At 36.4% G+C, this 27919-nt stretch overlaps 1 protein-coding gene and 1 non-coding gene across 6 annotated transcripts in view; both read left to right on the top strand.

Annotated features, from left to right (window-relative positions):
- NPEPPS (aminopeptidase puromycin sensitive) overlaps positions 1 to 27919 on the top strand; it is a 109999-nt gene that overhangs the window by 64889 nt on the left and 17191 nt on the right. For all 5 annotated transcript variants that reach the window (XM_059878123.1, XM_059878125.1, NM_001193159.3 and 2 more), the window contains 12 exons: positions 5916 to 6037; positions 13743 to 13850; positions 15111 to 15311; positions 15764 to 15860; positions 15976 to 16009; positions 17439 to 17553; positions 19774 to 19938; positions 20776 to 20880; positions 21295 to 21355; positions 22899 to 23008; positions 25769 to 25832; positions 27578 to 27717. In XM_059878123.1, coding sequence (XP_059734106.1) covers positions 5916 to 6037; positions 13743 to 13850; positions 15111 to 15311; positions 15764 to 15860; positions 15976 to 16009; positions 17439 to 17553; positions 19774 to 19938; positions 20776 to 20880; positions 21295 to 21355; positions 22899 to 23008; positions 25769 to 25832; positions 27578 to 27717 — 1322 coding nt within the window. The remainder of the gene's footprint in view (positions 1 to 5915; positions 6038 to 13742; positions 13851 to 15110; positions 15312 to 15763; positions 15861 to 15975; positions 16010 to 17438; positions 17554 to 19773; positions 19939 to 20775; positions 20881 to 21294; positions 21356 to 22898; positions 23009 to 25768; positions 25833 to 27577; positions 27718 to 27919) is intronic.
- LOC112442769 (U6 spliceosomal RNA) lies at positions 4790 to 4893 on the top strand. The gene has a single exon (XR_003031064.1). It is a non-coding gene; the product is annotated as a U6 spliceosomal RNA (small nuclear RNA).

The raw sequence follows: 27919 nt of genomic DNA, 5'->3' as shown, positions 1-27919 counted from the left end.
TAGAAATGATAGGAAATTTTTAAAAAATTTAAAATCTGTATCATTACAGACTATATTCTGTGTTCATACTGTGAAAAGATTAAAGTCAGTAGCAAAAGACGAACAAAAAATGCCTTCTCATATATTGGAAAAATGATACTTCTGAAAATTAATGAGTCGAAGATTTGTTACAGGAATTAGAAAATATTTATAACTGAATAATAAAATTGCTACATATGGAGCATGTGGGATGCAGGTAAAGCATTATTTTCAGAGAGGATATTTAGCTCAGAAGAAAGGCTAAAAATTAATTAAGAGGGCATCAAGCTCAATGTTAGACAAAAAGAATAGATAACTTGAAGAAAGTAGAAGAGAAAGATTTAAGAGCAGAAATTAATGAAATAAAAATGAGGAAGAGAGGAGCAAAAATATTTAAAGGTGGCTTAAAATAGCCTAAGAAGAAGATACATAAACCTAGTTAGCATGTATAGAAAAAAAATAGCATAGATTCAATTGTTTAGCATTAGGAAATTTGACATAATTTTTTAAATCAAAAATATTAGTGTGTTTATCAAAAGAAGCCAGAATATATTTGCTGGAACTCATCAGATAAGAAAGGACATAAACTCCCAGAAGGTATATGTGTACGTGTGTGTGTGATGTATACCTGTATATGAATATATGTGTGTATTATATATTCACACATGTATCTCCTGAGTGCTTAATCTGTGCCATGTACTGTTTTATGTGCATCATAAACATTTGTTAATCCGTTTTGAAATAGATTCTATGATCTCCGCTTTAAAGATAAACTATTGCACCAAATGATGTATTTAACTTAAATAACTTGCCCAAGGTCAACAGCTAGTATAGTGGCAGTCATAGAACACACGCAGTTTGATTCAAAACTTTGTACTACTAACTACCACATTATGCTCCTTTTATTTTTTAAATGTTAAAAAAATATAACACATGTACATGGTTTGAAATTCAAATGATACATAGTGATAATTTGTTGTTTGTTCTATTCCTGTCTTTTTCTCAGCTCCACTTCTCTGAAGTGATCAGTTTCCTATGTATTCTTTCAAAACTGCTCCATGCTTTTATAAGCATTTATGTTTATACCATTTAAGAACACAGAAGTTAGCATGTCATGTGTATTCTCTACCGTTCTTTTCTCCTTTATATATAAGAGGTCATTTATTATCAGTATGGAGAAGGCAGTGGCACCCCACTCCAGTACTCTTGCCTGGAAAATCCCATGGATGGAGGAGCCTGGTAGGCTGCAGTCCATGGGGTCGCTAAGAGTTGGATACGACTGAGCAACTTCACTTTCACTTTTCACTTTCATGCATTGGAGAAGGAAATGGCAACCCACTCCAGTGTTCTTGCCTGGAGAATCCCAGGGATGGGGGAGCCTGGTGGGCTGCCGTCTATGGGGTCGCACAGAGTCGGACACGACTGAAGTGACTTAGCAGCATTATCAGTATATAAGAGCTACATCATTCTTGATAAGGACTTTTTACAGTAGACATGGTAAATTGTTAAGTCATTTCTAATAAAAGCAGGAACAAGTCATTGAAGATTATGACCGTTAGTATACACTATACTTTGGTATAGTATACACTATAGTATACACTATAGTTAGTATACACTATACTTTTTTCCTAGGTGACGCTAGTAATGAACCCGCCTGACAATACAGCAGACTTAAGAGATGCAGGTTTGATCCCTGGATCTGGAAGATCCCCTGGAGAAGGGAATGGCAACCCACTCCAGTATTCTTGCCTGGAGAATCCCATGGACAGAGGAGCCTGGTGGGCTGTGGTCCATAGGGACTCTAAATAAGAGTTGGACGCAACTGAAATGACTTAGCGCACACATACAAAGTATATTTGACAAAGTTTTGGAGATTTTTAGCTAATATGATATACTTAAGTAACTAATATGAATATTAGAATTAAAAGTTATCATTTACAGATGTGATTGTATTAAATTATTGAATATATATAAATATCTGTTTGAAAATCATTGGCTTTCACATTTTCTTCAGATATCTGGGTCAAAGTTACCTAGTCATTCTTTGCTTTAAGAATAAAATCCTGATTTTTTTTTTCAAATTTCAGTAAGTGGTCTCTCTTCTGGTAATAAATACTGAGCATATATCAGGAGGACATTAGTAACCTTTGTGTTTAGCCAATTCAAACTTAACAGTCGTGCCAAATACTATATAACAAAGTAAAACATCTTCGTTTCTGAAATTGGCACCATTTTAGAATATTGGTTAACTTCCCATGATCATTGTAAGGCCTAACAACCTTAGAATCAGTGGTTAAGGATCCTGTAGAGTGACAATCATTTGTGAAATGCTAGAAGATACTAACATTTTGAGGAGTAGAAAACAGGATCATAAGAAATGGTGACAAAAAGTCAGAGACTTATTCTCTTTATATAAAGTAATCTGTCTTAAATTTCATAGCTAGACGCATTAAATTTTTTATAATATAATTTTTAGTAATTTTGTTACTTCAGATTTTGCAACAAGGCAATGGCACCCCACTCCAGTACTCTTGCCTGGAAAATCCCATGGACGGAGGAGCCTGGGAGGCTACAGTCCATGGGGTCGCTAAGAGTCAGACACGACTGAGCGACTTCACTTTCACTTTGCACTTTCATGCATTGGAGAAGGAAATGGCAACCCACTCCAGTGTTCTTGCCTGGAGAATCCCAGGGACGGGGGAGCCTGGTGGGCTGCTGTCTGTGGGGTCGCACAGAATTGGACACAACTGAAGCAACTTAGCAGTAGCAGCAAGCTTTGAAAACCAAAGTTTTTTGGAGTAAGTCCTAATTTTTCAGTTGTTTAATTAATAAATGAGCTTATATGTATTAAAAGGCTTATCACCCCAAGAAGGTAAATATTGTATACCTTGGCTATTCAAATAAGGCATCTAATTTGAGGAAGCAAAGTCAGTTATATGTGAAAATAGGTATAAAATCAGACTTTCTGGCAATTGGTTCTTTAGTGTGGTATAAAATTGACAGATGAAATTTATCATGAAGTCCTTTTTCCTCTTGTTTTTGCCCTAAAATTCTGTATCAATAGCAAATATTCTATAATTAGTACTGTATAATGTGACACCAATTAAATTTAGTAATATATTTAAAAAAAAACAAAAACATGTTTTTTTTTAATTTCAGGTAATAACCCTTCCCAATAATTTGTATTTTGTAGTCTGCCACTTTTCAGAAATGGTCATTGTCAATATCTTGTTATAGTATTAATGACCCTGGAGATTTAAGACTGAGTAAAAATGTGAGCAGACTTTCTTATTTAGTTAAAAGTTTTAAATCCACTTTTATTCCAAGTAGGAAAAGTCAAAAGTAGATTTGCCATGGAATATGAAGACATCTTAATAGTTGACTTATTGAAAAACAGACTGACCAATTCCATTTATGGAATTGTAACATAAAATTTCATCAAACAGTTCTATTTTTAAAGAGGTTTTCATAGTCTAATAGATATTCTTTACTATATTGGGGCTTCCCAGGGATGGCTCAGCAGTAAAGAATTCGCCAGCCAAGCAGGAGACATGGGTTTGATCCCTGGGTTGGGAAGATCCTGGGAGAAGGAAATGGCAACCAACTCCAGTATCCTTGCCTGGGAAATCCCTTGGACAAAGGAGCCTAGGTTGCAGAGTTGGACATGACTTAGCGACTAAACAACAATAACAAAAACTTGATTACTGTGAACACATATGCCTTTTTTTCCTAATCAATGAATTCCTAATGAAAATAGAGAAATGTTATATTATTTATAGCTAAATTCTTTAGTATCAGTCAGAATTGTTTCAGGTTCTTTTACTGTTTTTATATTTACTGTCCCAGTAACTATCATTCTCTTTAAAAAAAAAAAATGTATTTATTGACACCTTCAGCCAGAATGTCCGATTTAAAAAAAAAATACTATCACAAATGTCTGTTCAGTGGACCTTCAGGTGAGTTATTTGGTTTTATTTTCCTAGCATGATTCAGAATGTGGTACTTTCCTTAGTTGTGACTTTGCTGCAAATGTCTGAAATTTTTACTTGAAATTACTTTCAGAACCAGTTTGAGGCATATTAGGAAATTAGCTTAATTACTTAATAGGTACAATTAGTGTTTTGGCTAAAAATAGATTGCAATTTGTTATTCACATAATCTGCAGACTTGAACTTTTTATGACTTGGACCTTTCCAAAAAGCAAATTCAGTTTTGGAAGGTGAAGATTTGACTTTGTGAACCTCGAAAAGGATATGTCAGAAAGTCAAGAACGTTTTGAACAATGTCAGTGTCATTGCTCTGCAAGCATTACAAAATGTCAGTTTGAAGCATTAGGATATGAAAGTTCTGATTTAAGTGGCTAATTACTTTATGGTCATACTATATCTCTGATTTGTTAGATTCCCATGCTCTGGATTCTTTTATAAATAGGCACTTTAAAGGGATCAATTAAAAGTCAACATTTTGGGGGATTTTTGTGACTGGATTTATAAAATGTAGAATGGGATTATTGTTTTGTCGTGCATCTGAATTTAGTAGATGACACTAGATAATAGTGATAAGGTTTTTTCTGTTATGAAAGAAAGTATAGTTGGTGCTTAAACAACGCAGGTTTGAACTGCATGGGTCCACTTATACTCAGATGTTTTTCAGTAGTAAATAGCGTACCACACATTCCAAGGTTGGTTGAATTTGGAGATGTGGAGGAACTGCAGATATGGAAGACCCCTGTCCCAGTGGTGTCTCTGGAAGCGTTAGTTGCTTTTCTTGTGCTTGCTTAGGCTGTGCGTATACTAAAATTGGAACAATACAGAGAAGATTAGCATGGCCCTGCGCAAGGACAACATGCAAATTTGTGAATCGTTCCATGTTTTTTGGGGCTACTCAGGTGGTTCAGTGGTAAAGAATCTGACTGCCAAGGCAGGAGACCCAGGGTTCGAACTCTGGGTTGGGAAGATCCCCTGGAGAAGGAAATGGCAACCCACTCCAGTATTCTTGCCTGGGAAATCCCATGAATGGAGGAGCCTGGTGGGCTACAATCTATGGGGTCGCAAATAGTCAGACACGTCTTAGCAACTAAGCACCTATAAATTATAGGTGGATTAACCCCCATAATATTCAAGGGTCAGCTGTATATATATTTGTAAAAACTCTCAATTTGTATATAAAAAAAGAATGTCTCTGTGTATAACTTGAGTCACTGTACTGTACAGCAGAGATTGGCACAACATTGTAAATCAACTATACTTCAATTTAAAAAAAACCTCCTATTTTATCTAAATTGATTTTGTTCTTATATAACAATAGAATATGTATTCAGGTATTTTTATTTGCATTTAATACTTATTTGTTTAAATTTATTTCTTTAATATTCTTAGATTTCAGGAAAGGATCAATGTATATGGCATAATTGGCAGAGAGCATGAATTTTGGATTAAACAGACCTGAGTTTTTAATCTCATTCTTGCTACTTACTAATTGTGTGACCTTGGGCAAGTTATTTAACTTTTCAGGGTTAGTTTCTTCATCTCACAAAATGGAGACAATGCCTACCTAACTAAATATTTTTAAAGCACCAGTGCATAATAGCCGGTCATACATTGAATATATTTATTTCTTTTCCTGCTTTTCATGTATTGGTGATTTGAAACTCACTAGTAAAATTAAAGAACTTTCTTAGCAGTCACTCTAAACATGACTTTAAGGTTTCCTTTAGGATTAGTTTGCCATTTACTTTAGTAAATACTGTATTTTCTACATTGCCAAGAAGAGTGTTTGAGAAACGAAGGAATGATTTGAACATTGTCAATAGCTATGAATTAATGCTTAATGACATACTTCTGATAACTTGTACTTAATATCTCCATGAAAGTATTTTCATTTATCTTCAATCACAGGTACAGGAACCTTAAAGATAGATTTTGTTGGCGAACTGAATGATAAAATGAAGGGTTTCTATAGAAGTAAATATACTACCCCTTCTGGAGAGGTGCGCTATGCTGCTGTCACACAGTTTGAGGTATGGTATTCTTTAAAATATGAGCTTCCCAAGTGGCGCTAGTGGTAAAGAGTCCGCCTGCCAATGCAGGAGACATTAAGAGATGCTGGTTCAATCCCTGGGTTGAAAAGATCCCCTAGAGGAGGAAATGGCAACCTGCTCCAATATTCTTGTCTGGGGAATCCCATGGACAGAGGAGCCTGGTGGACTACAGTCAGTGGGATTGCAAAGAGTTGGACACGACTGATGCGACTTAGCACGCATGCATTCTTTAAAATATTATGATCTTGGGACTTCTCTTGTGGACCTGTGGTTGAGAATCTGCCTGCCAGAGGCTTCCCTGGTGACTCAGTGAAGAATCCATCTGCCGGTGGAGGAGACATGGGTTCTATTCCTGATCTGGGAAGATGCCACATGCTGTGGAACAGCTGAGCCCATGCACCACAACTATTGAGCCTGTGCTCTAGAGCCCAGGAGCTGCAACTACTGAGCCTGCCTGCCACAACTGCTGAAGCCTGTGCACCCTAGAGCCTGCACATCACATCAAAGAGTAGCCCCCGCTCGCCACAACGTGAGAAAAGTCCGTGCAGCAACAAAAACAAAGCACAACCAAAAATAAATAATGAAATAAAATTATTGTTTTAAGAACAGAAAGAAAGGATCTGCTGCCAATGCAGGGGACCTGGGCTTGGTCCCTGGTCCAGGTGCTAAGATTCCACATGCTGCAGGGCAACAAAGTCCACGCACCACAGCTGCTGAGCTAGCACCCTAGAGCCCATGCTCTGCAGTAACAGAAGCCATGGCAGTGGGCAGCTTGCACACCGTAACCAGAGAGTAGCCCCCGTTTGCCACAAGTAGAGAAAGCCCATATCAGCAATGAAGAGCCCGTGTGCCACAACAAAGACCCAGGGCAGCCAAAAAAAATCACGATCTTCAGTGAGACATTCTGACAAAGGTCTGTTCTCTTATTTGCCTGATTATTTGAGGCTAGATGCCTGTAACCATAATTGTATTAATGATTTTGGAATTTTTATTCTATATTCAGTTCTCTCTATTATACAGGGGAGAGAATTAGGGATGTGGGCTGGGGAATGATATTTTTATAACAGTATCAGTATTCATTTAGTAGGAAAAGCCACAGGTACAAAGTATAAAAGCAATCCAGGTGTTGAAGTTTTTTTTACCTGTATGTATGCATATATAGCTAGACACAGATATATATGGATTTTATATATATCTGTAAATATAATTTTGTTACCTGTGTGTATGTGTGTGTATGTGAGAGTGTGATTCCAGTGCTTATCTCTAGCCCTTTTGAGCACTTCTTCATCTTGGAATGATTTGTTGCAGTGTGTCTCCAAATGATTTTTAAAGGGAGAGTATGTGGGTGGTATACTTCCTGAGTGTTGGGATATCAGAAAATCTTTCATTTGCCTTTATATACAACCAGTTTTACTGAACATATAAAAGATTTGTTTGGAGGAGGGGGAAGGAAGAAAGAGCAGCCCCTGACATAAGTTGTCCTAGCACTGAAGCTAATAGATGTTGTTTTCCTGTTGGATGTAGACAAAGTGCCAGCCTCAGACAAGGTTACTACTTTGACACCATGATAAGGTGAGACAAAACAAGGACCCTTCGTAATTTCCTCCAGGCACAGACAAAAACAAGGTCATTTTGTTCATCACAAAAGACAAACAACTCCCTTTCTTGGTTAAAATGAGTGACTGCTGGTTGTTTTTTTTTTTTTTTTACCAAATGCAGTCTTAGGCTTTCTCTAGTTTGCCCTCTTTATATTAACAGAAAAGATAATACTTGCTGGTAAAATTGCCTCCACTTTCTGACAGCACTCAACTTAGAATTCTTTCTTCCTTAAATCGTCTCCAAATCATTCAGGCAAATTCCAAATCACATAGTAGTTTCTTACCTTTTAACTGAGACACCCCATAGTTTCTTTTGAGTGAGTTTTCCCTTGACAAGCCCAACTTCTTCAGTAAGAGTGATACAATTGGCTTACAGTTTTTCTCTTTCAGAGGTGCATAAATGTTGGTCTAGGGACCACCCTGGTGGTCCAGTGGCTACGACTCTGAGCTCCCAATGCATGGGGCCTAGGTTTGATTCTTGGTTAGGGAACTAGATTCTATGTGCTGCAACTGAAGATCTCGCATGCCACAACTAAGACCTGGCACAGCCAAATAAGTAAGTATTAAAGAAACCCAATATAGTTCAGGTTAATATGAAAAATTTTTTAATGTATAAAAACTTTGCTTCATTGTTGCTCCTGACTCCTTCATGCTGTAATTGTCATAAAAATTTGATCTTTATATAGTACTAATACATCTAAGCCTGTCAGTCATTTTCTAATTATTACCTTATACAGTTGCCTTTTAAAGACAGATGTAAAGACAAAACAGAAAAGAATTACAAATAAAAATGTTTATGGGAATTCCCTGGTAGGCTAGTGGTTAGGACTTTCCACTACAGGGAGCTGGTCAGGGTTCAGTCCCTTGTTGGGGACCTAAAATCCTGTAAGCTGTGTGGTGCAGCCAAGAATGAAAAACAGACAAAACCCAGATAAAAATATTTATGCTGTCTTTATAATTCCTACGTGTTCCCCTTCACGGTGTTCTTCATTTCTTTGTATGGATTTGAGTTACCATTTACTGTATTTCACTTGAGCTTACAGGACTCTTTTCAGTATTTTTTATAAGGCAGGTCTGCTAATAATAAGTTCTCTGTCTTTTGGCACAGCCTAATTAATAAATAAAAATAAATATTACAAAATATGTTCTAAAGTCTTTTACATCTCATTTTGTCAAATAGGAGGAGTCAGACTAAAATGTGTCTTATCCCTTTGTAGAGTAACACAATTTAAAATTTTGCTGTATTTTCTTTGTGATTGCTTGTTAAATTATTTCTTTGTACCTAGTGTTCACTTTTCATTAACTTTTAATAATTGGTGAACCCTACTCACATTCAGATTTAGATCTTTCATCAGTATAGCAGTATTTTCTTCTGTTGCATCTTCATTATGTTTCTGTTCTGATCTCTTCTTCAGGAACATCATTTAATAATAGATTTAGCTCTAGTGTCTGTCCCCTAAATGTACCTGTGATTGCTTTTATCACCTGTCCTTTGTTTGTTTGCTTTTTGCTTAATATGTATATTATTGAAGTATAGTTGACTTACAGTGTTTCAGGTGCACAGCAAGGTGATTCAGTTATGCATATATTATTTTTGAAATTATTTTCCATTATAATTTATTACAAAATACTGACTATAGTTCCCTGTGCTATACAGTAAACCTTTTTTGCTTATTTCATCTTCCTAATTAGAAATCTAGCATTCTATTCATACTAAGTCAAACAAGTGGAATCAAAATATCATACATTTTTAGTTAGGCAAAAATTCATAAGTTTTCTAAAATATATATGTCATACATACTATTTATGTGTATACATAAGCTTTTCTACTATGCTTGATAAAGGCTTGAGAAAGAACATTAAAAAGAAAGAAAAAGATGGAGAAATTGGAAAGCATAAACTAAATGAAATGGGAGGACTGAATGTGAAATAGAAAAAGTAAAACAAACTAGATAAAAGATCATCATGTAGTCCAGTTGTTTTAAACATGACTGCTCATTAGAAGCATACCTTGAGCTCTGGAGGAAAAAGTGCAATACCTGGGCATTTGTATTTTTCAAAAAATTTCAAGATAATTCTGATAAGCATCTGGATTTTAAAAAGTGATTATAGGTTTTTCTGTAAAATTGTAGTTTTGTTTGGTGATACAGAGTTCAATTAATTTTCTGTTGACCAATCATGATACAGTGGTATAAAGTGAGTAATAGTTATATAATCACCATAGTTAAGGTGTTTATCAGTTTTCCCAATCAATAGCCAGACAAAAAATAAAAGATAATTATAATTTTAAGCCATAATGGGAACATGATTAACTTAACAATATAAAATAGTTCCATACAGTTTGGGGGGGTCAAGCACAGTGATGTAAGTGGAAGTACGTACATGCACATGTTTTCATCTGCCTAGCCAGTGTATGTCTTTTGGTTGGTGCATTTAATCCATTTACATTTAAGGTAATTATCAGTATGTATGATCCTATTACCATTTTCTCAATTATTTTGGGTTTATTTTTTGAAGGTCTTTTCCTTCTCTTGTGTTTCCTTCTTAAAGTTCCTTTAGCATTTGTTGTAAACCTGGTTTGGTGGTGCTGAATTTTCTTAACTTTTGCTTTTCTGGAAAGCTTTTGATTTGTCCATCAAATCTGAAGGAGAGACTTTCTGGGTATTCTTGGTTGTAGGTTCTTCCCTTTCACCACTTTAAATATATCATGCTGTTTGCTTCTGTCTTGTGGAGTTTCTATTGAGAAATCAGCTGATAGCCTGATGGGAGTTCCCTTATATGTTATTTGTTGTTTTTCTCTTGTTGCTTTTAATATTTTATCTTTGTCTTTAATTTTTGTCAGTTTGATTACTATGTGTCTCAGTGTGCTCCTCCTTGGGTTTATCCTTCCTGGGACTCTCTGTGCTGCCTGGACTTGGTTAACTGTTTCCTTTCCCATGTTAGGGAAATTTTCAGCTATTACTTCAGATATTTTCTCAGGTCCTTTTTCTCTCCCTCCTCCTTCTGGGACCCCTATAATGTGAATGTTGGTGCATTCAGTGTTGTCCCAGAGGTCTCTTAGGCTGTCTTCATTTCTTTGCATCCTTTTTTCTATATTCTGTTACGTAGCAGTGGTTTCCACCATTCTGTCCTCCAGGTCATTTATCTCTTCTTTTGCCTCAGTTATTCTGCTCTTGATTCCTTCTAGTATATTATGCATCTGTTTTTTAGTTCTTGTAGGTCTTTGGTAAACATTTCTTGTATCTTCATTGTTTTCACGAGATCTTGGGTCATCTTCATTATCATTATTCTGAGTTCTTTTTCTGGAAGGTTGCCTATCTCCACTTCATTTAGTTGTTTTTCTGGGGTTTTATCCTGTCCCTTTATCTGTGATATACCTTTCTGCTTTTTCATCGAGATTAACTTTCTGTTTGGTTATGGTTTTTGTCTTAGCTGCTGTGGGACTGTGCTTCTTGCTTCTTCGATCTGCCCCCTCTGATGGAGGAGGCTAAGAGGCTTGTGTAAGCTTCCTGATGGGAGGGACTGGCAGTGAGAAAAACTGGGTCTTGCTCTGGTGGGCAGGGCCTTGCTTAGTAAAGCTTTAATCCAATTATCTGATGATGGGTGTGGTTGCACTCCCTCCCTGGTAGTTGTTTGCCCTATGGTAGGGTTAATGGCAAACTCCAAGAGGGTTTACTATGCCAAGGGAGGGGCCTTCCTGGCCTGATGCTGCCAGTGCCTCTGTCCCTGTGGTGAGCCCCTGTCAACCCATAACCTCCACAGGAGACCTTCCAACATTAGCAGGTAGTTGTGACTCAGCCTCCTGTGGGGTTACTGCTCCTTTCCTCTGGGTCTTGGTGCGTGCAAGATTTGGTTTGTGCCCTCCAAGACTGGAGTCTCTGTTTCCCCTAGTCCTGTGGAAGTCCTGTAATCAAATCCCACTGACCTTCAAGGCCAGATTTCCTGGGGATTCCCAGTCCCTTTGTCCAGTACCCAGGCTGGGAAGCCTTACTTGGGGTTTAGAACCTTCACCATAGTGCAAGAACTTCTTTGGTATTATTGTTCTCCAGTTTGTGGGTCACCCACAACTAGGTACAACTAGAGAGAAGCCCACCCACCACACCAAAATATCCTGTGTGCAGCAACTAAGGCCCAATGCAGCCAGATAGATAAATAAACTTAGATCTTACTATCTGTGTCATTTTATTTAGTGCTACTCCTAATTTGAATTTTTCTGTGTATTGTTTTCCTTACAGTCTACTTACTTTTTCAAACATCTTATTTACTGTTTAGTAGAATTCATAATTTATTTAATTTCTTTGACAGTGCAGTCAGACATGTCACATTTTTCCTTCGAGAAATCCTTTTTTAAAAATATTTATTTACTGGCTGTGCTGGGTCTTCATTGCTGTGCAGGCTTTCCTCTAGTTGTGGTCCGCATGGGCTGCTCTCTAGCTGTGGTGTGCAGGCATTGCCATGGCTTATCGTTGCAGAGCACAGGCTCTAAGGCACCTGGGCTTCGGTAGCTGCAGCATGTGGGCTCAGTAGTTGCGGCTCCTGCGCTCTAGAGCACAGGCTCCGTAGCTGTGGCACAGGGGGCTTGTTGCTCCATGGCACATGGAATATTCTCAAATCAGGGACCAAACCCTGTCTCCTGCATTGGCAGGCGAATTCTTTTACCACTGAGCCACCAAGGAAGCCCCAAGAAATCCTTTTTCAGAAGTATATGTTTTCCTGGCAGGCCAATGGTTAAGATTCCACACTTCTACTGCTGGGGGCATGAGTTTGATCCCTGATGAGGAACTAAGATCCCACATGCTATTCAGGGGAAAAAAAAAAAAAATGAAGAAGCAACAGAACCGAACGTGAAACAACAGACTGGTTCAAAATTGGGAAAGGAGTACGTCAAGGCTGTATATTGTCACCCTGCTTATTTAACTTATACACAGAGTACCTCATGCAAAATGCCAGGCTAGATGAAGCACAAGCTGAAATCAAAATTGCCGGGAGAAATATCAATAACCTCAGGTATGGAGATGACACCACCCTAATGGCAGAAATTGAAAAGGAACTAAAGAGCCTCTTGATGAAGGTGAAAGAGGAGAATGAGAAAACTGGCTTAAAACTGAACATTCGGAACACGAAGATCATGGCATCCGATCCCATCACTTCATGGCAAATAGATGGGGAAACAGTGGAAACAGTGACAGACTTTATTTTCTTGGGCTCCAGAATCACTGCGGACAGTGACTGAAGCCATGAAATTAAAAGATGCTTGCTCCTTGGAAAAAAAGCTATGACAAACCTAGACAGTGTATTAAAAAGCAGAGACATCACTTTGCCAACAAAGGTCTGTATAGAGTTGTACCGTGAAGAAGGCTGAGCACCAAAGAATTGTTGCTTTTGAACTGTGGTGCTAGAGAAGACTCTTGAGAGTCCCTTGGCCAGCAAGGAGATCAAATCAGACAATCCTAAAGGAAATCAACCCTGAATATTCACTGGAAGGACTGATACTGAAGCTCCAATACTTTGGCCACCTGATGGGAAGAGCCAACTCACTGAAAAAGACCCTGATGCTGGGAAAGATTGAGGGCAGGAGGAGAAGGGGGCAACAGAAGATGAAATGAATAGACGGCATTATCAACTCAATGGACATGAGTTTGAGCAAACTCTGGGAGATAGTGAAGGACAGGGAAGCCTGGTGTGCTGCAGTCCATTGGGTCACAGAGAGTCGGACGTGACTGAGGGGCAAGATACAGAATCTTGTCAGCGGTTCTATTTCTATTTTATGAAAGATTCTTTATTTTATAACTAATATTCTGCTGCACCACTAAATCTTATTTTGTTTTAAAGTTTATTACTTTTATGTTTACAGAAAGAATGAGATCTCTTTAAATAAGTAGGTCAAATGCTGACAGTTTTATGTGTTGTATATGAAAGTGCTACCTTGCATTTTCTTTGTTATCAGTGCCTAGCTTATTGCCTAGTGCTAAGTAGAAAATAAATATTTGAAAAAGTGAATGAATGAATGATAGAAATGGTTGTTACGTGAAATAGTCCGGTAGGTTCATTCAGTGATAGTTCATATTTCATATTCTTTTTTTAAGGCTACTGATGCCCGGAGAGCTTTTCCTTGCTGGGATGAACCTGCCATCAAAGCAACTTTTGATATTTCATTGGTTGTTCCTAAAGACAGAGTAGCTTTATCAAACATGGTATGTATGTGTTAATGAGTATTCTTATATTTTGAATAAGCATTTAGCATACTTTGTTTGCTGATTAGATGGGATAGCATGGAACTACCTAGTCACCCAGCACAGTACTTGACACATAATGGGAGCACAAATGTTAGTGTTCTTAGTTTCTTATAAGCCCTCTTTTTTTTTATTGCCTCATTTGCGGAGTTTTCCCGCACCCTGGAAGAAATTTCTTGTAAGCTATGTTAACAAGATTACCTGCTTTCTTTAATTTGGAAATCTAAGTAAGAAATGAACTTAATAACTATTACTTGAGAGAAAAAAAATCTGATACTGTTACTAAATGCCGAAAGTTACAGCCACATAATGAAGTATATTTAGGTTTTAACTGATTGTGTTCTTGGATGTGCTCCCTTCACTGATGTCATTGAATGTCATTCATAGTAGAATAAGCATTTACTACTTGAAATGTGTTGTCTAAGACTGCCTTATTTAAGACATAGAGTAGCCGGTAGACTATAATAGGAGTCTAGGGAACTTGGAAACACCTACTGGACCTGAAATAACTGGCTTTTGCTTCCTTTATTAGTGGAGAGAATTCCGTAGATTCTCTTCTTAAAGATGCTTTTCTCAAATGTTCTTAGAGAGGAAGCTAATAAATTACACTGAAATGTTCATTTGCAGTTTAATGCAAATGAATTTATCAGATCAGTTCTTGAATAAGTCTTGCTTGGAAGAAAAAATAGCAAGAACTTGAGGAAACTGAGAGCCTGAATAGGAAAAAGAGGGAAATTAGGGAACTCTCAAAGTAAATGAGATTTGTCACAAATTTGCTTAGAGCCAACCTTCATATAGAATATGCTCTAAATCTAGAAATCTGTGCCCTTTTGAAATGTCCAGTTTCACAACTACATTTTATTTTCATTAATATTTGTTGTCTTCTATCCTTCGTTCACTTGAAAAGTATTAAAGTCTTAAAACATCCCAATACCTGTTATGTTAATAGGTATTCAAGAAAAGGTGCTTCTTTTACCTTACAAATCCTTGGTAGTTTTAACACTTCAGCTCCAACTTCTTATTGTGTATGCTTCATCAGTTCACTTTCTTTATTAATAGGAAAAGCCTTGAGAGTGTAATAGTACTGGGTAAATTAGGATAGAGAAGTAAGCAGTGCTGGAAAGGGGGAAGAAAAGGTTACAAAGCCTACAGTTTGGGGGTAGTGTTTGCTTTAAGGTATTTAATGTAAATCTGTTAAATTTTCCTTTTTTTTTTTTAAAGAATGTAATTGATCGGAAACCATACCCTGATGATGAAAATGTAGTGGAAGTGAAGTTTGCTCGCACACCTGTCATGTCTACATATCTGGTGGCATTTGTTGTGGGTGAATATGACTTTGTAGAAACAAGGTCAAAAGATGGTGTGTGTGTCCGTGTTTACACCCCTGTTGGCAAAGCAGAGCAAGGAAAATTTGCGTTAGAGGTAAATGTACTTGAAGAGGATTGTTCCAACAGTCCATAACTCCAGGTTGGGGAATTTACATTTCTGATCAATTATTAGTACAGTTATTTATAATCTAATCTGAAATATCTTGTGCTACTTTGGTTTTACTTTTAATAGAATCTTGGAACTAGCAACTTTGATGTTAACATTTTGAAAGATAATGATTAAGAGAATATTAGAATGGAATTTATTAACCTAGAGAGTGGGAGGGGGGACATATATAATTGTACTTTTCATACTGAGTTATAAATGGATTAAAGTTTGGCTGACATATACAAAGCTTAGGGCTAAAGCAGTCTCTGGAGGTGGGGTCCCCCAGGGTTGGTTTCTTATAACTTGAGATATTTGGCTTGCAACTGGATTCCTTTGTGGATTTCTGTAGGAATGGCAATAGGATTTATCAGATGGTTCTTTTCTTTATACTTTTATAGGTTGCTGCTAAAACTCTGCCTTTTTATAAGGACTACTTCAATGTTCCTTATCCTCTACCTAAAATTGATCTCATTGCTATTGCAGACTTTGCAGCTGGTAAAGTAAATTTCACTTTATTGATAAATTGTAATAACTTTTATTTTGAATTTTATGATTTTCAAGAAGAAGTATGTATAAATATCAATAAATGTTTGTATTTTATTTTATGAAGGTGCCATGGAGAACTGGGGCCTTGTTACTTATAGGTATGTTAATGATGTATTACCCTACCTTGTCTTTTAAATCACTGATTTCATGAGTGCTTCACTCCTAATTACAGTTCAGTAGCTTCTGCTTTATGATCTGCCATAAATTTTCCTACCTTCCCCCATTTCCTTGAACATTTCAAGAATGCAGATGAACACCCTCTGGTGCTACTATCTGAGAGTGTAAGATTTTAAAGTGAGCATCTGGCATTAGTAGCATTTCTAAATGTATTTTTGGCTGAGTTTCTCATTTCAGTGCCTTCTCTTCCTCCTGGTAGTTACATAGTTACATATCCAGCTTGAAGAACTTCCCCTGATTTAATGTCTTCTAGTCAAGTTCTCCGGAAAAGGCAATGGCACCCAACTCCAGTACTCTTGCCTGGCAAATCCCATGGACGGAGGAGCCTGGTAGGCTGCAGTCCGTGGGGTCGCTAGGAGTCGGACACCACTGAGCGACTTCACTTTCACTTTTCACTTTCATGCATTGGAGAAGGAAATGGCAACCCACTCCAGTGTTCTTGCCTGGAGAATCCCAGGGACGGGGGAGCCTGGTGGGCTGCTGTCTGTGGGGTCACACACAGTCGGACATGACTGAAGCGGCTTAGCAGCAGCAGCAGTCAAGTTCTCTGAGAAGGCTATGGCACCCCACTCTAGTACTCTTGCCTGGAAAATCCCATGGATGGAGGAGCCTGGTAGGCTGCAGTCCATGGGGTCACGAAGAGTGGGACATGGCTGAGCGACTTCACTTTCACTTTTCACTTTCATGCATTGGAGAAGGAAATGGCAACCCACTCCAGTGTTCTTGCCTGGAGAATCCCAGGGACGGGGGAGCCTGATGGGCTGCCGTCTATGGGGTCACACAGAGTCGGACACAACTGAAGTGACTTCGAAGCAGCCAAGTTCTTACATGTCTGTCACCACAATACAAACATGTGGGTTGTATAATTTTAAAAGCAGTGTCTGTAAACAAGTTTTGGCCTTCTACTTTCAATTGCCTTCTTCGATGAGCTAAGTTTTGGACACTGTGTTCAGTGTTCTTTTTGGGACTGTGGAATGCATCTTCCCCCAGCTTGCCACTTCTCTGCTTTTAATGGAAGAACTGTCTTCTCTTTCTGTCTAGCACAGTAATGCCTAATTCCTTTAGATAGTTTTCCTAAAATTTCAGGCAGCTATCCTAGAAACAAACTGATAATTAAACTTGTGTCACATCTTTGATATTCTTTTGTATGAATTCAATTGGAGTAGTCTTTAATCTTCGCAGAGCTTTTTCTATCCTGTGTACTCTGAGGAAATGTTTTCTTGACATCTTTAAAGCCTAACTTGACCATCTTATTTACTTTTTGAATCTCCCTCCCCCACTTCTGCATGCCTGCTTTTATTGAAATACTTTTATTTAAAAAAAAAAAATTTTTTTTTTTTTTAAACACAGGGAGACTGCATTGCTTATTGATCCAAAAAACTCCTGTTCTTCATCACGCCAGTGGGTTGCTCTGGTTGTGGGACATGAACTCGCCCATCAATGGTTTGGAAATCTTGTTACTATGGTATTTAATATTTTTAAGTGCTCAAATATATTTTTTTCCTGCTACACCTTATGTTGGCTAAATAGTATTTCAGGTTTGGCTGGCAATTTGTACCAAAAAAGTTTTTTTGATAGAAAAACTTTATTTTGAAAAGGTTTTATCAGGATATCCATGTTAATTAAGAACATACAGGTAATTTTTATTCAACAGAAAATACTACCTAAACTGTTCTAAATACTGCCTGTAAATGGGGCAAGTCAGGATATTAATTTGGGTGAAAGGAAGAGATTCCACTTAGATAGACAATTTCCATGCAGTGAGATTCAGGCTAACTGAAGTTTCTTGTGTCATATGTCACTTGCTGTAAAGTAACCTGATGAATAGCAAACTATCTTTAATAAGGTTGAAATGTTTTTAAGGGTCATTTTCTTCATTGCCTAAAGTTTTAAGCTGATATTTGATAGAAATGAAGGCAAAGAAACTACAGAATAACTGAAGAATATTAAAATGTCCAGCTCTCCTATTGAAGTCCTTGTTTATTGTAATGTTTGTAGTGAATGATCTCTATCCTCTAGTCTTGACCTTTCCCTTTTACTCTAAATGAGTACTATCTATAGCAACCAACTGTGTTAGAGCTTGGAAGCACAGCTTTTAATAAGTGAACTAGAAGTACCTCTGCAAAGAAAGAACTGGAGATTGTGGAGCCAGCCAAATTCCCTGATGGCATTTTAGGCTGCCAAAGAGCAGAGCCCAACTTGGATGTTAGTTGAGACCACATGTCACAGAAATAAGCAAGAAAGAAAAACATTTAGCAACTCTTAAATGTCTGAGTTTGAGCAAACTCCAGGAGATTGTGCAGGACAGGGAAGCCTGGCGTGCTGCTGTTCATGGGGTCACAAAGAGTTGGACATGTCTTAGCAACCGAAACAGCAATGTGTCTGAAAGAGTTCCTAAGGAAAGTCAGCCCTTGAAAGTAAATCCTTTCTTTTTTGCTTTGGTTGTTTAAAATTTTGCTTAGGGGTTAAAAGAAAAAAGAAGAAAAGGTTGTTTGAAATATACTTTTACATGAAATTAAGTATGCTAGTTCCTGTGTTCAAATATGTCAGAAATGTTCCTTTCTCCTAACGCAGCAAATTTGTTGCTACCAAACAATTTTTTTTTTTGCTGTGTGAGCAGATTTTATTTTTTATGATTTTATTTTTAAACTTCCAGTATTAAATTTTAGTAGGGGAAATGTGTGCATTCTCATGTTGCTTTTAAACATCTTTCTGTTGTATTCGAGTAACTTCTAGTTATTGGATGTCAGTTTTTTCATTAACTGAAATACAGGGGTTTAGAGAGAGTTGGAAAATTACTAGCTTTGTACCAGCTTATCCCAATGGAGTCTGTTAGTTAAATAAGTACGCAAAGCATGTGGACAGATAGCCATTTATCACTTTATTGAAAACATTTGATCTTTTCAGAATTTTTAAATACCCTTTTGTTTTTCACCATTACATTTGTCCTTTATCTTGAATTCATATAGTATTGCTTTTTTAATAAGAGATTTAATCAACTGTAATGAAAATTAGATTGAAATCTCTTTCTAGCAAGTTTGTTTCTATTTTAAAAAGTTGATTTTGTCTGTGACCCATTATATTCTTTGTCCACTCCACTATTCTTATTATTGACAAATGAGAATTTTATATTCTATAAATGTTTAAATACCAGTTGTATTTAAACTTACTGCTATGACATTTTGTTAATTTCATGCAATTCTTGTATAAGCAATACTGCTTTTCTGTTTATCTAGAAAGTTTAATTTGTCACTCAGCAATGATTTTTTCCCCTGTCATTATGGAGATAGTTCCCAGTTTTCTTTGTTTGGTCCTAATAACTTTCTGATTTCTTAAAGAGAGTTGTTTATTAAACTGAATTTTATATGACAGTGTAGCTCTTACACACATTTATGCACTCCCTTCCCATTTTCCATCTTGAGGGTGTTTTTCATCCCCCTTCCTCCTCCTCTTCTACCTTTAGTACCAAAAAGTTACTTAGCAGTGGTGATAATGCGAGTGTCACCAGTTGGCTGTTCTTGGCAATTCTTTTGTTTATAGATGTGAGTTATTTACTAAATGTTTTGAATTGAATTTTAGCTCATCAAGAGTTTTAGAGTATAATGGAAGGGACATAAGAGTTTTTTATATTAGTGGAGTGACAAGCATCTTCTTTTCTTTACATATTTCCATCTTCTGTTTTTAGGAATGGTGGACTCATCTTTGGTTAAATGAAGGCTTTGCATCATGGATTGAGTATCTGTGTGTAGACCACTGCTTCCCAGAGTATGATATCTGGACTCAGTTTGTTTCTGCTGATTATACACGAGCTCAGGAGCTTGACGCCTTAGATAACAGCCATCCCATTGAAGTGAGACGTAATTTTCAGTCATTGGCCTTTGCTTTCACTTTCAATGAAATATGTAGTTTTTAAAATTTTCTTTGAAAAGAAAATTGCATGAGTGATGTCACTTTTATAGTTTATATTTCCATCTTGAAACTGCAGGCAGATTCTTTATTGAGTGAGCTACAAAGGAGATCCCCTTGAAATTCTACAAAGTTCTAGTTCTATTTCATTTTAAAATCTGTATCTTTGTAGAAGCAAGTTTTCTGTATCCATAAACATTCACTGAATAGATTTTTACTGAATTGTAATGGGGGAACCATACCTGTTGGGTAATATTAGGATTCTGTTGTTTCAAAGAAAATTCTAAACATACTCTTTTGTTGTTGTCATTGCTTTATATATATTTTAATTCTTTTTACTTAATCTGTCCTATTTTGGCTAGTTTATATGTATAAATTTTGCCTCCAAAGAGCTAGACTTACAGTCTACTTTGACATATTTAACCTGGGTCCTATGTAACTGTTAGCCATTACAATAAGTGCAAGAAGTCCAATGTTTTTCATCTCTCCCTTCCTTACCTTCACCTCCCTATCTCCAAAGAGATCCACAGTGACTTGCCTTCCAGCAAAGCAGTGTCAAGACTGGAACCCAGGCCCTAAAGAGATGATGGGGATTGTGTTATGTATTCTGTTTTATTAGTATTAGTTATTACACCCTTTTAAACAATTACACAGTATGAGTCACCTAAAGGCAAAAAGTATCTTATTGAGTTAGAAGAGTTTTCCTAGAAAGCTCTTTATGTAATTCATTATTACAGTTTGTCTGCTTCCTGTTATAACCTTGAATCATACTGTCTGCCAGGTCAGTGTGGGCCATCCTTCTGAAGTTGATGAGATATTTGATGCAATATCATACAGCAAAGGTGCATCTGTCATCCGAATGCTACATGACTACATTGGAGATAAGGTAAGAAAAAAAAAAAATAATTAATTCTTTTATGGTGATCCCACAGAGTTTTACATGAAAAAGAAAAGTTTGATTTTATTTAGGTTAAGTTCCTAAGTAATTTTTCTAGAATCTATAAGAATATTACTCTGGCTTATCTTTATTTCTTTTTATGTTGACTGTTTTGGTCTCTTAAATGAATGATCTTGCAAATATATTTTGGGGGTTGGTGGAAGTCTGGTATAAAACTTAAAAGCAAAAGTAGAAGGCAAAGCGTATACATTCTTAAACGAAAGACAATAGACATTACTGTGTTTTAGTAAATCTAATACTCAATTAATTTTGAGTAAATTAGTTCTTGAGTACTCTGTAGTCAAAATATACTATAATTCTGAGTTCTCACTCTCCTGGATTTTAAAAATTGTGTTTTCTCAGGACTTTAAGAAAGGAATGAACATGTATTTAACCAAGTTCCAACAAAAGAATGCTGCCACAGGTAATTTTTAATAACTTGAGGTAGAAATGGAGAGAATGTCGGCACATTATCCAGAGTACGATATTTTATTTTTTTCTAAATACTCGATTTTCCATGTGATGGATAGGAAATAAAGTCGACTTTTTTGAAGATATGTTACATCATAGATCAGTATGAATCAGGACCTATTATCCTTTTGGTCAACCTTCAGTAGTCTGCTTTCCACAGCTCAATGTTTTGCTGAAGAGTCTGAAAAGTTCTGTTTACTTTACCATAGCTTGTTCTTTTTTGGTGATTTGTGGGTTTTGTTGCCCTTAATTGACCATTGGACATTAAAATAGCTGCAGATTAACCATTTGTAGGAGTTGAACTTGTGGAACTGCAGATTTTCATTGAAGGAAATTCTTAAAATTTTATGATAGTCTATGATTTATTAGATATTAGAGTCAAAAGGAAGAATAAAGGTGTACTAGTTGATTGATTCGGAGAAGGCAATGGCACCCCACTCCAGTACTCTTGCCTGGAAAATCCCATGGATGGAGGAGCCTGGTAGGCTGCAGTCCATGGGGTCACTAAGAGTCGGAAACGACTGAGTGACTTCACTTTCACTTTTCACTTTCATGCATTGGAGAAGGAAGTGGCAACCCACTCCAGTATTCTTGCCTGGAGAATCCCAGGGATGGGGAAGCCTGGTGGGCTGCCGTCTGTGGGGTCTCACAGAATCGGACACGACTGAAGTGACTTAGCAGCAGCAGCAGCAGTTGATTGATTATGAAACTGAGTTCCTTAATGAACAAAAATAGTTTAAAAAGCAAGAAGATTTGTGTAACGTCATTAATGTTTAATAGAATCCCCAATCAGGAATTTAATAGATCGCTGATCAGGGATCCAACCCAGGCTCACAGCAGTGAAAGGGCAGAGTCCTAACCACTGGACGGCCAGGGAATTCCCCTGTACTTTCCTTTTTGTACATATAGTCCGTATATTTGGAATGTTCCTTTCTCCCCTGTCTAATGAGCAACTCCTCTTCAAGATTCAGAACAAAAATTATGTCTTGTGAAACTTTATTCTTTGGATTTTTCTTTAAGGACTTTTTCCTCTGTTCATTCCTCTGTTATAGTTATGCTACATTGTATGGTTGTTTTGCTTATTCAGCCACCAGAGTTGTTTGACCATATGGACTTTACCTCGGCCTCATCAGCATTGAATATTTTTTAACTTCCGTTAGTTGAATGGGTATAATGGTTTTAATTTTGTGAATGATCATCTTGTAGTATTCTTGAATATGTTTCCATTTGTTTGTTCCTGTTTCTTGTTTGAACTCACCTGTTTGTCTTTTGTTTATAATCTGTAATTTTTTAATAAATTGGAACAAATTATAATATAGTTCACTTAATGGCAAGGCAGGGGTAACATTAATTTGGTCCACTGTTTGTTTCCTGAACCTGAAAAAAATACAAAATTGGTCAATGATGCAGTTTCGAGTTATATAAAATTTCTGGTTTGTTTACAAAAATAAAAATGTAAACATTTTAGATTTTCATTGTTTGTATTTATCTTCTAGAGGATCTCTGGGAAAGTTTAGAAAATGCTAGTGGTAAACCTATAGCAGCTGTGATGAATACCTGGACCAAACAAATGGGATTCCCTCTCATTTATGTAGAAGCAGAACAGGTAAACTTCTACCAAGTTCTTCAATTTGTCTGATATATTAAATGAAATTCAGTCGGTGTTACAAATTTGCTTTTCTGTACTTTAAGTATTCTAGGTAAGATTTAAACCAGCCCTTACACTCTTTTCTCAGTGATTTATTATCTCTGTACCCAAAAGTTTGCCCCACATCTTTAAAATTATACATGGGTACGGTAGAAAACAAAATATTGTCTGCTCTTACTGTCCTCGAGGAAAACACTGTAACATTGTTGATATAATTCTAAAATCACCAAAGGAGATTTGTTCTAAGAATGCAGAGTTGGTTTAATATTAAACAAATTAAGCAAGATATTGACTCATAATTACTACATTAACAGAATCAAATTAGAAGAACCATATGCATTACTAGATGCATAAAAAAGATTTGATAAAATTCAACACCCATTTATAATACCATTCTTCAAAATTAGTTTTTAATATTGGATGGCAGTGTGATGTGACTTTGATTAGAATTACATTCATATTAGTTGAACTGTTATCTGAATTCAGGCAGGTGTAGTTCAAAATGAGTTGTCCTCCAGAAGGATTGAAAATTACACATCATCCTATAATGCACATCAGAAAGTTTGTCTTAACTTAGTTTAATTGTATGAAATTGTGAAATCTTTCTCTTAAATTTCTTTGCCATAGGAGAAGGAAATGGCAACCCACTCCAGTATTCTTGCCTGGAAAAGTCCATGGACAGAGGCGCCTGGCTGGCTGCAGTCCATGGGGTTACATGACTGAGCATGTGTGCGTGAGGGTGGAGGGTGACGGGTTGGTAGCAATAAACTGGTAGAACTAAAAAAAAAAAAAAAATTCTTTGCCATGGTTTTATGAGCTGCATAGAGAATTAATTCTATTCATTTTTAGGGAGGAAGATTCATAGCTCTTTTTTTGTATGTGTTTGTCCTTGTGGTTCTGCATTGTCCCTAAAGCTAATATTTTACAAAGCCTTCTCATTGTGGCAGTTTAAGTTAGTAAATTTGCTTTTCTGTAATTTAAGAATCTAGATGACATTTAAATCAGCCCGTGTACTCTCAGAATGCACCCAAGTGCTTGCAAGTTAACCTTTTAGAGACACATCTTAAGCTTAAATATGACTGTATTTTATAATAAAGTATACACATTGGAGGACCTCTCAGATTGGCTGCAAGCATTTGAAAAGGCAATTTAGATAACACAATTAATCCTGCTTGGTGGGAAAAGATATCTAAAACTTTAGTGAGCTACCATTGTGACCATTCTGTTTCTTTCTAGTCTTCTTTCTCCACTTTGGACTAGTCTGTTATAGGAGATGACTTGATCAAACTTGACATTGACACTCTATACAGATAGACAGATGGTTTTCATTTTACCTGTTTAAAGAATAATATACAAAGATGATTGTTGCTTTTACTTCTGGGAATTTCTATCCCTCAAAAACTGTCAACACCTCAAAACTATTAAAATATTTAATGATTATACATGAAGCAAACTAAGGCCATAATTTTTTCAAGTAGAGTATACTTTTAAGAGCATAATAATTTATCAGAAGAGAAGATACTAATACTCCACTTCCTCCCAATGTTATTGAGACTCAAGGAACTTAAAACATCAAGCTACTTTCAAGCTACTTTTTTTGCACTTTTTTTGTCTGCAAGCATAGCCAAATTCATCCTCCTTCTTACATTACAATAAAATGCATGCCTATGACTTAGTTCTTTTACAAATAGGAGAGCTCTGCAACATAGCATCTTGATTATGATCTGTCTCTCACCTTATAGTCCCTAAATTTAAATATTTTTGCTTTATTTCTGAATCTATTTAAAGGTTACCTAATAACTTTTTCAAGGAAATCTGTGTGATACATAACTAATCAGTGATGTAGTTAAGTTCATTAGTAGGTCCTTTATGGCATTGAAGTGGCCATTGCTTCCCCACTCAGATTTTTAAGTTTTCAGTTCTATCTCTAGTTGATCCCTTTATAAAGGTCATTGACCCAACTTTACATTTGATTCAGGTGAACTTAAATCTGTTATAGCTTGTGTTATTTAAAATGTTCTACAGTATAGTAACAAACAATAAGCAAAAGATTGAGTATTGTTGAAGTATTTTTTTTAATGTACTTGGTTTTGTTGCTTCTGTTTTTTTAGTTGATTGCAGTCTCTCCCCCTGCCTTTTTTGTGTTTCTTTGCAAAGCTTATCCTTTGAAATAGGTTGTGTTCTGCTTTCATGTTTGCCATTCTTTTTTTTTTACCCAAACTTGAAACTTTTTATTTTGTGTGGGGTAAAGCCAATTAACAATGTTGTGGTAGTTTCAGGTGAACAGCTGGAGGGACTCAGCCATCCATATACATGTATCTATTCTAAATAACTTTGAATATTGAATCCACATGCTAATTTAATGTTGCCACTTTTTGGAAATGGAAAAGACTAAACATATAACCCTCCTTCATAAGTTAACTGTGTCTGCCTTTTGAAATTTTGAAGTTCTTATCTGGATACATCTCTGTTCTCATGGGCAATATTACTCAGTACCTGGCCTTTTATTTTTAGAGTATTGTTATTTTGAGACCTTACTGAGAAATAGTGAGTTTTCTTCCATTCTGTAGTATCATCATGTTTATCACCATTGCATTTTGTGTATTCGGGAGCCATTTGGCTGTACTGGTTTCACCTCTGCTTTGTCACAGAAATGTCTCCTCTAAGGAAAAAAAGTGTTAATGCTCCTACAACCTTTGTTTTGTTTTGCTTCTTTAGGTAGAAGATGACAGATTACTGAGGTTGTCCCAAAAGAAGTTCTGTGCCAGTGGACCATATGTTGGTAAGCAAATGGCTATACATGGGAGCTAATCAGTAAATTTGGATACTATACCAGTAGTGTTCAAACTAATAATAAATAATTATCCATGTAAAAATAATAGAATTAAATAGAAACAAGGAAATGGTAATAGAATAAAAATGATAGGGAAGGAAAAGGAGGTTCATGGGGTATTGTAGTATTCTGCGTCTCTCTGTGTTATTGGAGGCTATAATGAATAGATAAAGATATGAACATCAAGAAATGATGTCTCTAGCCTGAATCCCTGAAAGAAAACTTGGTATGCAATTTTGTACCAAGTCTTATGCCCCTGTGTGCTAAGTACATTTGGTATACTTGTGTACCCAGTGTATACACAGTGACTTTTTAAAAAAAAACTCTTGGTCATAGTAAGTAACTAAGCAGATAAAGCCCAATGATTATTTAGATTTATTTTGTACCAGTCATTGTGCTAGTAAGCACTATAGCCGATCCTTATTTCATACTCTTAGCAACCCTACTAAGTGGGTCGTATTATTTCTGTTTTACAAATGAGGGAGCTGAGGCATAGCTAGGTAAGTTAGATTGTCCAGGATCACCTATATAATGAGTTAAAGAGTAGGCGTTATATAAGTTTATACTCTTTAACTGCCACTCAACTGTGCTTTTTCAAATATTTCTACATGACAGTAGACTCTTGTACCCAGGGAATTAAAGATAAATTGAAAAATTAAGAAGTATTTTTATGCACCTTTCTCACTTCCTTTAAAATCGTTGTCAACAGGGAGAGAGGTTTATCAGAACCACCAGTGCCTTTTCATGTTCGACCCACCAAATGATGATGCACTCTACCAAGGTTACAGCCTTCAACTCTTAGCCTTGCCAGCATCGAGAATTGCTGTCTTAGTAAATGTGTCTGACAAGTCCGACGACAGGTTTATTATCTAAATAAATAATATCGCAGATGCTATTTTCCACATATACCAGCAGTCTGCACTGTATGACCGACAGGTTTTGCGGGTTTTTCTAGTGCTCTGTGACCACTGTAGGCTGTATTAAAACCTGAATTATCCTAGCATCAGGAGAGAATTTTCATTTGTGGTTTAGCCTGATAGCATAAAGCTATTTAAGTGATTAAGATAGTTCCATTAATGTACTGGGCTATGACTTTCTTTTGTTTGGCATCTTAATGCAAAATCTGGTTTTGCTAATACTTGAGAGAGTATATGTATTTGTCTTACAAAACCTTTGGCTTTTAGCTATGACTCCTCAGTGACGGAATCCAACAGCTCCCAAGGTGTATCCTATCACAGTGTCTTAGCAGTATATATACCTATTAAGGACTGCACTTTAGAGTTTGTTTAAGTGCTGTATGAGAGATTTAACCCACTCGAAATGTCTTTTATCATTAAAATCATTATCTCTATTGCTACAATCCATAGGGTCACAAAGAGTTGGACACGACTAAGCAGACTAAGTGTAATATTGCTCTGAAAAGGGAAAAACAACAAAATCGTTGTATTTGTGATTTTACACAAATACAGATTCTGTTGTTCTCTTTTTTATAGGCTGTTATGATTTTGTTAGTAAGTTCTTTCTTCATTATTACTCAGGTTACCTAGAAGAGTTCATGCATCATTAAAAAGGAGCTGTTGGCTTAACAGGTTCAAGCCCATACATGGGACACCAGTCCCCTCTCTACCTTACTTTACATTTCTTCCAGTGAAAAATTATTTTCAAGTTTTCTGTTTGTTATTCTCTTGCTTAAGGAGAAGACTGTCCCCAATGGATGGTTCCTATCACAATCTCTACTAGTGAAGATTCCAGCCATGCCAAAATGAAGATTCTGATGGACAAGCCAGAGATGAATATAGTTTTAAAAGATGTCAAACCAGACCAGTGGGTGAAGGTGAGTCCAGAAAGGCCGTTCCATTTTTATCTTAACTAAATTGATTTATTTCTTTCATTTCCTGTATGCATTTTATGGCTGGCTCTAAATTCTACTGATTCATTTTGGTCTAGGACTTGAAAAGAAAAAGACATTTCTAAACTTTCTTATGTGAAATTTAGTATTGTTTAGATATTTGCCTTTATGTCAGTTAAGGGAGTGG

The sequence above is a fragment of the Bos taurus genome, chromosome 19, assembly GCF_002263795.3.
Source record: "Bos taurus isolate L1 Dominette 01449 registration number 42190680 breed Hereford chromosome 19, ARS-UCD2.0, whole genome shotgun sequence".
In the NCBI taxonomy this organism is placed as follows: domain Eukaryota; kingdom Metazoa; phylum Chordata; class Mammalia; order Artiodactyla; family Bovidae; genus Bos; species Bos taurus.
This window is presented reverse-complemented; position numbering and strand designations above follow the sequence as displayed.